Below are 11441 nucleotides of genomic sequence, written 5' to 3' on the forward strand. Positions count from 1 at the left end.
CATTTTCTCCATGAAATATGATCCAGTTTCACCAAAATCAGTGATAGTTGGTGGTGTGTGCGATGTACTGCCGTACAGTGTGATGCATTGTGATACTACTCGCTCACAGAAGTTACATATATCGCAGAAACCAATGATAGACGGGTGCAGTGGCTGAGACGGAGACACCATTCACCCTATTACAAGTCACTGTACCATCAAATGATTTTGAGCCTGTTATTTTAAGGTATGGGCCACGGTTTCTCTTCAGAATTAGTCCCAGTTGCATGAATCTTTTCAGGAAAATACGAGGAATAAACTATAGACACGTACCAGTGTGAGCTTTATAAGATTTTATACTGTAAGAGACAGGCAGCACAATATGTAATATATAATTTACAAGCTGGTATTCAACAACTTTCACTGTTACAGAACACTTTTCACACATCGCACGCATCACATTTCACTCCTCTCTGTCTCCCTCTGACAGATACAGTCACTTTTCTTGCTCGGTAACCTGATCCAGCTGTTGTCCAGAGGACTGCTGTAACCATAGTAACAGCCTGTATAATTCATCAGCCCACAGTGGTGAAAAACATGGAGCGGGTAAGAAGTTTTGATGTTGGTTGGGAACTGTTTTCCATGTGTAAACTAACGCTAACGTCCTCGTATCTTCCTCCAGGAGTGTATCGCTGGCCTGTACCGGTCCCTGGGTAAGTCTGCCGGAGCAGAGTTCTCCTCTGAAGATGTGAGTCTCCTCTACCGCAAAGTGTTTCACGTTCCCTTCGACACCGATGAGGCGCATGCAGCCATGAGGAAGGTAACTCAGACATATATTGAACAATGAGCGTCACGATCAAGGCTGCTATCATTTGATCACAACCACATCATGTTTCAGGCTGCAGGAGATGATAAACGCTGGTCCTGTGTCGGTGAGAGTGTGTTGGATGTTCTCTTGGAAATGGAAAGAGAGAGGGAAAAGAAAGAAAAGGTAGTCTACCAAGAATTTATCCAAGAAACCCACTGACCAAACTATTATTTTGTCATCGTCTCTACTGAGAGAGTCATTGTTCTTGTCTCAAGCTCTACTGGGACCTCCAGCTGCTAAATGGAAATCTCAACCCTCTCTATTCGATGGACAAGCCAGTCGCCATCGATGCTCACCTGCTGAACCTGCACCGAAGCACAGAACCGAATGCTTTCAAAACAGCTCACAACCAATCCGATTCAGGAGGACCTGTACAGTCATGCACCTCTGACACATGCAGTCAGCAGGTACAGGTTGTGCTTCTGGTGTCATAGATTTTTCCTTGCATGGAAACGGTTGCTCTGTTCATCTTTGACATTTGCTTTCAACTCACAGAGGGAGAGACCGACGGAGAATAAAGAGCTGTACGGGAGCGTGAGGGCTGTGAAGAGGCTCAAGAAGGCAGCCAGGCAGCGCTGGGCCAGGTGAGCCTATCCCTCACACTCTGAAGTGCTGCTTTATTATAATCATGATGTTGATATTTTGTTTATGTTTATCTTAGGTTGGCGTCAGAGGGCGTGCAAAGTATATTATTGCCCTCTCCGTGGCAGGGCCAAAGCCCAGGGGTTAGAGGTCAGGCCTGGGGCTGTGTCACCCTGTCGGACGTCCTCCTCTTGGTGGAGGTGAAGTACGATGTGGTGACCCACTTGCTCTTTACAGAAATGCTCCAGGAGCACTACAGTAAGGAAACGGTCGTCAAAACATGAATATAAACCGTCATCATAGAGCCAGATGCTTCACTTTCCTTTTTTTTTCTTTTTTTGGGTGAAACCACAGCTCCCAGTATCTGGGAGACCATGTTGCCATGGCAACGACAGGAGGAAGAACAGGAACTAGAGGATCTAGCTAAGGAAGCTCTGGAGTCGGGTGACATGATCCGTCTGGCTGAGCTGCCTGGAGCGTTCAGGATGTACAGGTAACACATACGTAACAAATTCATCACTGAAACTACAATTCAAGACTATTTCTGGGTTCCAAAACTAACTTAACTGAAGTAAGAATACAGCTCAGTTATGTATAAAAACACAAATAACATGACAAACCACCTGCTGTCAAGCATTATAACGAAGATAACTGTCCTGCAGGGCCTGCCTGGGAGCGTCTCCTCGAAGTCGTCCTGAGTCCAGGGAACAGTCCTGGTCTGCTGTTACATTCCTGTGCGAGTTGCACACATTTCGTCAGGAAGAAAGGGACACACTAACAGTCCTGGGCGAGAGGTTAATACTTCTGAAGCATGAGCTTGACTATAGTCTTTTATTATAATACTACTGGATTACTGTAGGATCTTGCTGAACTTGCTGGAATGAGTTGATTCATTAATCTTCTGCCCTCCAGGCTCGACAGGGAGAGCCTGACACTGCTGTGTCTACACATCAGGTTGGCAACTCTCAGAGCTCAGAGAGAAAAAATGTCCTACAGCGCTCTTCTGGCAGCTCGGCAGTCCTGGGAGACATGGTGAGCAAACATACACTAATGATGAAAATAATAGTGTGGATGAAAATTGCTTCCTGGTCTTGCTTTAAGGCCTCTGTGTGCTCAGTTTCAGCTGTATCCCATGTGTTCCTCGTGTGTCTGTTTAGGCCAAATGTGAAGAGTCCATGCAGAGCAGATCAGGCAGCCCTGTGGCTACAGGGTGGAGAGAAGGAGCACAAGACAGACTTCGTCTCAGTTTCACCACAGCAGGTATTGTAAATCTGCTTATGGGCCTACGATTCAGAGGCAGTAAAAGGAAAACACTACAGTGGTTTTTATCAGCAGCAGAGCAAAAACTTTGGCTCTGTCACAACAGGCAGTGCTGCAGTTGTTGGTGCTGACTCAGGAGCAGGAGAGGAAGCACCTGATTAAGCTGGTGTATGGGGTCTCCCTGGAGGACTTGCAAGAACCGGGCTGCAGAGTGCCTCCAAAAGAGGGTAAATCAATATTGTTTTCATTGCCTGCGAGTTTTGTCGGAATTGTTTTCTTTTGTTTTCCTCCAATCTTTCCTGTTTCCTGTTTCCTGCGCAGATAGTCACAAGCAAGCAGCCTTAAAAAATGGTTGTATAAAAAGGCTGAGGCAAATTCATGCCGACCTGCACCAGGCCAACATGTGGTCCCAACAACAGCTGGAGGATTGTTCCCTGCTCCTCTTGACCCATCTGGTGGAGCTCCAGGAGGTCCAAGCCTCTGCGGTACTGCCAGCACTGGTGGACAAGGTGAGTCAAGACGACCACAGCGTCCGATCCAAAGATTACAAGATAACAACTGGTCTTTTTTGTTTGTCTGTTAGAGTGCACAGCGTGTCCGAGCTCTACGAGATGAGTATCAATCTCAACTTCAAGCACAGCGCTTCACCAACTCACTCCAGCTCCTGATCTCTGATGCCTATCCTTCTCCAAACTTCACCGAAAATAGCAGCAATGAAACTCAGTCCTGCGGCAGCGGAGCAGTCGATGCCCAAAACGGCAGCGTCAGGCCAGCTGAAGCTCTGATGGTCGATTCAATCGGAGGTGACAGTCGAGAACTGAATGGAGTTCAGGACGTCTGTACAGGTACTGCAAATACAGGCGATCACTGATTACCACCCTGCACAATCACACCTGCAGTTACACTACTTTGCATTTCCCCAGGTTGTGGAGCGGCCATGGAGGACCTGCCCTACTTGGAGATCGTGTGTGTATCAGACGCAACAAGTAAAACTCATCAGAGTCCAGCTGCAGAGGGAGAAGCACAGGTAGAAGAGGAGGGCGGCGCAACAAAGATCCCCCAGAGCTTTGAGAAGCAGGACTCACTGATCACCCTCGCTTGGAGCAAACCGCCAGAGGATGACACAGACTGTGAAGAACAGAGCCAGGACGTCGAGGGCTGTATGCAGACCCAAGTCCAGCCAACTGATATAAGCAGCATGGCTGAACACAGGCAGTGTGTGGAGACTTTTGGAGAAGATCTGAGACCCACTCTGATGTGGTCCGACCCACAGGCTGCAGACCAGCAGTGCAGCACAGTAAGACTCCACGAGCAGACCTCAAAATACAGTATTCATTTGTCACGTATCTGATTTTTTTTCCCTTTTCTGTTCTCGTTAGTTGACACTGGAGGGGAGAGCAGTAGCCGAAGAAACAGAAAAAGGAGAAGCTGTGCCTGAGTGTGACCTTCAACCACAGAGAGAAGGGGCTGAGGTGGAAATGTGTCCCTCTGCAATAGAGTCAGAGCCGTGGGACCTGAGAGGGCCCGACCCCACTCCTGCTGAGGACCAGAAATATAACTCACAAACCACAGTAAGTCTGGTGCTATTTGTGCAACCAGTGTTCATTTTTTTACCTTTTTAAGCGCTACCGATCTGCCATTTCCTATTGTAAAGGTTGACCGTAGCCCTGCCGATAGACTGATGGAGAGAGAGCTATCCAGAGAACCGGTCTCGGCGATGGAGAGAGAAAGGACGATGCGCAACCTGGTGGACATGCAAAGAAAGGTGGAACAGAGGCAGCAGAGAGATCGAGAGAGACAGCTGCTGAGGGTGAGAGAAAGGTGTAGAAGAAGAGTTGGGATTTCTGGCACAACTTTACAGACTACAGAAAGGCTGATAGAGGAGCACTGAAAGATTTCCAGTACTCCCCCCTGAGATACGGTTTGTCTTTCAGGTTCAGGAACGTCTGTCGATCATCCAGAACAAAAAGGCAGAGGAAGACCTTCTCGGCCTAAAACACACCGACAGGCTCAGACACCTCACACAAGATCTACCTCAGGTAAAATCATAAAGACGAGGAAAAGCAGCAGATTTAAGAAGCTGGGAGCAGCAAATCTTAGCTTGTAAAATGATTAATATGATTTATCGATTATCGCAATAGCTGTCGATTAATTTGTGAGCTTTCAATGCACTAATCAGTTAATCATTACAGCTCTAGGACCATTACTATTGTGTTGTAGGAGGATAAGAACCAGCAGAAGACGGTCGTCAGAGAGCGACTCGAGCAGCTGAGGAGAGAGCGCTCCTACGTCATGCAGTCCAAACGAGACAGGTGAGAAACACTGACCACCACCGCCTCTCTTCCCTTTGTGTTTGATCTCATTTTATCATGATTAGCTAAAATAAAATTGACTTTATTCAGGTTTTAACTGCCAATTGTTTTTGAATGTTCTTGAAATGTGCTTTATAAACAGACTGCCTTTCCTTCCTTTACTAGGAATACTGCAGGATTTAAGGAGCTCCTGGGTCCAGTAGCTCTCAACAGCAGAGAAACAGATGAAGGAGCCGACTGAGCCGACAGCACTTCAATTCATGTCTTGTTAAAAAAAAGGAATTTTTAGTAAGTCCCACACGGTTCATAAAGGTTGTCAACGCTGTCCAACAGGCAAGTTTTACAGATATGTTGTGTGTAAGTGAAACGTTGCAGGTTTTGTATCAGTGATGCTCTTCTTGTTTTTTGTTTGTTGTCGTAACACCACAAAAATCTTCTGAATGCAGGTTGCGTATATGAAATAAAACATCTCAAACCTGTGGTGACTGTGTATTATACAGTTTAATTATCATCTCGACAAACATAAGCATAAACAGTAACGTCATTTATCAATGACCCCCCTTCAGTTGTGTACACATTATCCCCCCTGTGCCCTAAATTACATACACAATGAGTCGCAGAGGTGCATGTTAAGTCTACAGAGGTTTCATCAACTCCCCCTTCATGTTAACGCAACAATTATATTGGCACTGCTGGCCATTACTCGCTTGTGTAAAGAAATAATATGATTAGACGAAGGACACTGCTGTAGACAGAATGCACCTATGGACTGGGGCTGTATTTATTTACAGGTCTATGGGAATGGATTTTATTTTTAACATGTCAAAGGATTTGGCTAACAACTCTACGATGGGTAGATATGTATAATACAGAGGGTCGGGTGCGGGGCCCGGTGGTTTTCCTGCAAAGAGAGAGGATGATCTCTCTCTCTCTCCCCTGGTGAGGGAAAAAAAAAAGGAAAATGTCTACGTGGGAGAGATTCTCAACAAATAAACATTCTGGTTTCTCCTCCGTCATCGACCCTATTAGTATCGTGTCCACTCACACTGCAGTCCAACACAAAAGCAGGAATAAACTATCACCCTAATAAGCCAGAACATTCCACAGCAGCTCAAAACACACCGAGCCACTGCATCACACACATACATAAAAAGTACACAGGTGTGTCCTCATACCAAATAATGAGCGCACGGATTATGTTCCGAGTTCTGACGTCTCAAACGCACTAAACATTCAAACCGACGAAGACAAAACGAGCTTTAAATCCCAAACTAAGAAAACATGGTGCCTGGCTGACCGGTGCTATAATCAGGGCTTTAATGTGACAGCTGGGGGGAGGGGACTAAACAGAACCGGTCCCATTTTTCCAAAATATGACAAATCACCTTAAGAGGATGCAGTGGGGTTAAACATGTGCGGTTCTCAGCAGGCTGTGCAGAGGACACACCTTTTTTTTTTAGGGCTTCAGTCAGGTCGGCTCTTATGATAGCAGGGCACTTTGAAACCGGTGTGGAGTTCAGATTTCTCTGTAGTGTCCAGACCCTGGACCTACATGTGCGAGATCTTCGGCAAGAAAGCAGCATGCGCTTGTGTGTGTGTGTGTGTGATAGACTAAACTACACCTTATACAAGATAGTCAACAATATTTGCATTTTATACACTAGACTGGTGTTTCCCACAGTGAAAGGTAAAAGCCTAGGATGAAAACAAGGGGGGGGGTCCGACTCAAGTTCAGTCAATGAACCTCTGAGACTGGGAACGCCTTCCTGCTGGAGGCTTTTGATGAGCACTACTGTCCATAAACACAAAATGGTCATCACACATCCAGCATATCTCTGACTTATGGGCACCATGGAACTGAGGAGGGTGGATACATGTGTCATATGTGTTTGTGTTTATCTCTTTTTTCATGGGACTTCATGAAAGGAGAGAAAACTGCATGTATGTGCGTCAAGTCTTGAATGGTGTTAGCGATGGGACTCGAGGGATGTTTATGTATGTGTGTGTGGGTGTGCGTGTCTTCCGTATGAGTCTTTCTATTGGTGTGCACACTGCACTCCCGGGCCGTGATGGCCGCCTTCTTCATCAGAACTATCGTTGTAGGCCTCTCTCCTCGCTCCGCCTCCTGAGCCTTGACTCTTGTCAAAATCTGTCAGGTCGACTTCTTCTGCGTCTGCTGAAATGACAGGATTCTCAGCACGAGCAGGCAGCAAGCACTCCAGTTCCTGCGAGAACATTAATTTAACAGAAGATACATCGTTACAACAACGATCAATCGAGCTTAATGGAGTTTAGAAATGTGCAAATGTTTCATCGTCGTGACTCACGTTCAGTTTTTCAGCACTAATCCAGTTGTTCTCAGGAAACTGGACGTCAAACTTGACGTAAAGGTCTCCCTTCTCGAAGGGATTTCTGTACTGAGGCATCCCTTCTCCCTTCACCATTCGGATGCAGCCTGAAACACAAACACACGTCGGTTAAAGGGAGTAAAGGCACGCAGACGCAATAACAATCCTGTGATACAGTATGAGGCTTTGGCTTTTGTATGCCTTTGCTGCCACACTGGAGATCGACCAGCAAGATGTTTACTTCTCACTTTGCTTCGTTCTGTGAGCAACGTTTCCATTATTCCATGTTTAAGTGGATCAGCCTGCACTTCATTAGTGTCAGTGTGGATTGCTTTCCAAAATCATCAGTTATTTTTAATCTGTTGTCCCAAAAATAGTGTCGCCACACCGCCACCCGCTTAATAGCTGCAGTAAACAGTAAATGTAAGAGCAATTATCTTTTGTTGACTAGAGAAGACGTCCACCGGATAGAAAAAACAAGGAATGCGAAGAAAGAGATCAAATCGATGGATGTGTTGTGAAGACATGTTCACCTGGCTCGATGATCTTGCCAGGTGGGTATTTGACAAGCAACTGCCGTCCGTCGAGGTGAGTGACGGTCATCTGGAATCCACACAGAGCCTCGACCAGGCCGATACGTTGGACCATGTGAAGGTCGCTGCCTTCACGGCGGAAATCCTGAATTTGATAGAAATCAGAAAATGTGTCGCTTAGTTTTACATGTTTGTCGATAAATAACAACTACTACACAATCTATATCAGAATCCAAACTGTTTTATATTTTACCTCATGTTCTTTCTCTTGCAGAACCAGGACTATATCTCCTGGTTCGACGCCCGGCGCTTGGTCAGCCTCCCCAGAGAACGTGATCTTCTGTCCATGTTTCATGCCTTTGTCCACATGCACCTCCAGAAGCTTGGTCTCCTTACACACCTTGTGACCCTCGCACTTTCTGCAGCGGTCCTTCTCATTTATCACCTCACCTGCACACACGAAGAGATCGGACGATTGTATCATGCTGCTGTGCTTGTAATTGTACAATATCTTTTAAAAGAATAGTCACTGTGTGGGTGTCGGTGGACATATTACCCTCTCCATTGCAGTCTGTGCAGACTGACTGCATCTGTTGGACCATCCCAGGGGCCAGCTGTCTAATCATAATTCTCATACCTCGTCCTCTGCATGCCACACACTTCTGCACAGCTCCTGCCTTTCCCCCCTGACTAAAAGGGACAATAGTAAAGCATCAGCACTGTTTAGATGACAGGTATTTATATCAAGCAAAACTACCGATATTACATACTACGTGCCGTCAAGGCAACCGCGGATCAATATCTGAAATTAAACATTCAAAGCAAACTCACCCATTACAGGCACCACAGAGCACATTCTTACTGAGCTGCAGTTTGGTGGTTTTGCCATTGTAGAGGTCTTCAAGAGAAACTCTGTGCGACAAAAAAAAAAGAGTCTTGAGATGTGTGCAACAACACTTTATATCGATAACAACCCAAACTGCCTTTACGCAACTTACTTGAGAGGGTGCACCATGTCATCTCCTCTCCTCTTGCCTCCATTTCGTCCTCTACCTTGTCCCCCCATGAACCCAAACAGTCCGCCGCCAAAAATGTGAGAGAAGATATCGTCCATGCCGGGCCCTCCGCCTCCTCCCTCCCGTAGCCCCTGTTCTCCATAGCGATCATAAAGCTCCTTCTTCTCTGGGTTTGTCAGCACCTCATAGGCAAAACTGATCTCTTTAAACTGGAAAAGGAAAAAAAGAACAATCAGACAGCCTGACGCAGGAGCATACAAACAATATTGAACATCACAGCAAAAAAAAAAAGGGGGCAGCTGGTTTTGTTTTTGATGAGCCCGTCTGACAAAGTGAAAAGAAATGATAAAAGACGGTCTCGTCTCTTGTGACGCATCCTTCCAGAATCTGAGAAAATAAGTCACAGAGCAGCGCAAATCAAAAACTAATGCGCTACTCTCTCGGGACAAGAAGGTGTTTCATGTGCTGTGCTCTGATCTGCACCTCATGTCGATCCTCAAAGAGTCGGACCGTGTGATCACAACAAACCAAGCTAACACTTGGTTCCAACTGTTGAGCGGTCGAGCTGTTGCTAACTATGCTGTTGCTGCTTTTACCATGACGTGCTTCGGTGCATCATACCTTGTCTCCAGCGTCGGGGTTCTTGTCAGGATGGTACTCTTTGGCCAGTTTGCGGTAGGCCTGTAAAAGAAATGAAATAATCATGTATCAAGGTGAACAGAGCTGTGTGAGAGCCCTTGAGATCAGGTGCCAAGTGTGTTAAGAAGCTCTGCTAGCAAATCATTAAGTGTATCACCTGTCTTTACCAGCCGTACTAGCCAAGGGCTTGACTTGTGGGCCTTGCTGTCAAAAACATCAGGGCACCCAGAGAGCATCGCTGCCTTTATATATACATACACACCTCAAGACCACTTAACAATCTAGTGTCAACAAAGCTAAATTAAAAAAAATCGGCCTCTTCACAGTTTCCTGTCTTACCAGCAGAGGAGTCCAGATGTTTAACAGCAGTCACGCTCTTTTGGCAAATCCACAATCCGTTAATTTAACACTGAAAGCACTTAATTTAGTCTTAGATGGCTGCTAGCTGTTTCAACCCCGCATGTTACATTTTGTTAGGGGGAAAACCAGGATGACGCGCGATTATGTTGCAATAACTGAAGATCAGATAAAATACAATCAAGTTAATCGATCGGTTAAGGTTACACAACACAGGACGGTTTTAGACAATAGGCCACACACTGGCCGTAGCTGCTTCGATGTTAGGAAGGAGTTTACAGTGACGTGCATGTTGGCTAACAACCCCACAAATACAGTACCGTTAATTAGCTAGCTACACGACGGGGGGAAATTAATGTTAGCTAGCAACCGCCACTCACGTTTACCGATGAACGATAACGGGGTTATTATTCATAACAGTTGGACTTAACAAATGTGGCACAAACGCCGTAAATACCCAAGTATATTGATTTTCTTGGTATTTTTAAGCTGTGCGAGCTGTTTAGCTAACCCTTGTGTCGTTACAGCTCGACTTGGCGTAGGCTATTTGCTGGAATGTAGCTAGTTATCATCTAGTAGCCGGTATTATCACACTCGTGGTCACCAGGGTATTTCTTGTTTATCGGGTAGGCTAACTCCGTCCTTCTACTTTCTACAGACACGGTGAAAATGACAATCGTTGTCGGTTTTTCACCCAGACCTTTGAGCAGCTTTATTTATCTTCAAACACGAAGCACTGAGCAGTTATCTATGTTAGCTAGCTTAGTATACTAGCTAGGCTAGCAACCTGGCAAGCTAACTACTGGTGAGCATCTTTAGCTAGCGGTTAGCAAACTAGATCACGTTGATTAAGTTAGCTCGTTTCTAGGCCACATTTCACTGGTGACCTCTCTTCCCCTTTTCATCCAGTCCTTACTCCGACAAATTTCCGATTCGTTTTTAGACGGCTCTTACCTTTTTGAGTTCATTTTCAGAGGCAGAGGGTGAAACTCCGAGGATGTCGTATAGCTTCGTATCCACAACGTTCGCCATGATGCTAACCGGCTACACTGAAAGACCTTCTGCGGAGGTTCAGCTGAGAGAGGAACCGACGCAAGATCCACCGGCTGGGACTGTCCAGGGTTGCCAGATACTACGACAGACACAAAAACACCCACTCGGAAACAGATGCCAGAAAAGCAGCAACCATACTAAATCTGAACACAACTACAGGGGCTTTATGTTGTGTTTTCACCTCGATTGTGTTGTTATTTTTGTTAAGTATTAAACAAAATGGTGCGTTTTTTGCCACATTGTTTTATAATCGCCGATATTGACGCTACAATGTTGCGTTTAAATACAATCACGCGTCAGAGTTTTTATGAGGCTGTAGATTTACTGTATTGTTTCCAAGTGAATGCAAAAACAACAACATTAATTCAGATTTATTCATGGTATTGGCCAACATAATATGTGAGGGGGTTAGGGACCGTGTTGAAGTTCAAAGTTCCTCTTTAAATGAATGTGGCTTTTAGTGTATTATCACCAAATCTGGTAGTTTCTACATA

General features: G+C 45.6%; 2 protein-coding genes across 3 annotated transcripts; one reads left to right on the forward strand and one right to left on the reverse strand.

The window, feature by feature from the left end:
- Positions 1 to 385: 385 nt before the first annotated feature.
- On the forward strand, positions 386 to 5446 carry LOC311263734 (uncharacterized protein). Of its 2 annotated transcripts, XM_084364007.1 has the most exons (19): positions 386 to 585; positions 662 to 799; positions 878 to 970; positions 1063 to 1254; positions 1343 to 1431; positions 1509 to 1687; positions 1784 to 1922; positions 2092 to 2223; positions 2342 to 2461; positions 2587 to 2689; positions 2796 to 2916; positions 3011 to 3198; positions 3273 to 3534; positions 3613 to 3986; positions 4069 to 4260; positions 4344 to 4499; positions 4624 to 4728; positions 4910 to 5001; positions 5167 to 5446. In XM_084364007.1, exons 1-19 carry the CDS (start codon positions 577 to 579, stop codon positions 5240 to 5242), a joined length of 2760 nt encoding a protein of 919 aa, XP_084220133.1. In that variant the 5' UTR covers positions 386 to 576; the 3' UTR covers positions 5243 to 5446. The 2 variants fall into 2 exon arrangements, with proteins under 2 accessions (XP_084220133.1, XP_084220134.1); XM_084364008.1 differs by lacking the exon at positions 5167 to 5446 and having other exon boundaries at positions 4882 to 4988.
- A 37-nt stretch (positions 5447 to 5483) lies between these two features.
- Positions 5484 to 11109, reverse strand: dnaja2b (DnaJ heat shock protein family (Hsp40) member A2b). Its single transcript, XM_084365360.1, has 9 exons — positions 10849 to 11109; positions 9520 to 9579; positions 8881 to 9107; positions 8714 to 8794; positions 8439 to 8572; positions 8136 to 8332; positions 7883 to 8027; positions 7329 to 7456; positions 5484 to 7226 (listed from the first exon to the last, which is right to left on the reverse strand). Exons 1-9 carry the CDS (start codon positions 10924 to 10926, stop codon positions 7038 to 7040), a joined length of 1239 nt encoding a protein of 412 aa, XP_084221486.1. The 5' UTR covers positions 10927 to 11109; the 3' UTR covers positions 5484 to 7037.
- Between the last annotated feature and the right edge of the window lie 332 nt (positions 11110 to 11441).

The sequence above is a fragment of the Pagrus pagrus genome, assembly GCF_965226575.1.
Source record: "Pagrus pagrus genome assembly, chromosome: 10".
Lineage (NCBI taxonomy): Eukaryota > Metazoa > Chordata > Actinopteri > Spariformes > Sparidae > Pagrus > Pagrus pagrus.

Excerpts from the sequence above, each read along its gene's own strand:
- LOC311263734 (XM_084364007.1), top strand. Across the intron at positions 2,224-2,341 it reads CTAACAGTCCTGGGCGAGAG|GCTCGACAGGGAGAGCCTGA; the intron begins GTTAATACTTCT and ends TCTGCCCTCCAG. Across the intron at positions 4,729-4,909 it reads TCACACAAGATCTACCTCAG|GAGGATAAGAACCAGCAGAA; the intron begins GTAAAATCATAA and ends ATTGTGTTGTAG.
- dnaja2b (XM_084365360.1), bottom strand. The coding sequence starts at position 10,926 with ATGGCGAACGTTGTGGATACGAAGCTATACGACATCCTCGGAGTTTCA. Across the intron at positions 8,795-8,880 it reads GACATGGTGCACCCTCTCAA|AGTTTCTCTTGAAGACCTCT; the intron begins GTAAGTTGCGTA and ends TTTGTCGCACAG. Across the intron at positions 8,333-8,438 it reads CACAGACTGCAATGGAGAGG|GTGAGGTGATAAATGAGAAG; the intron begins GTAATATGTCCA and ends TCGTGTGTGCAG.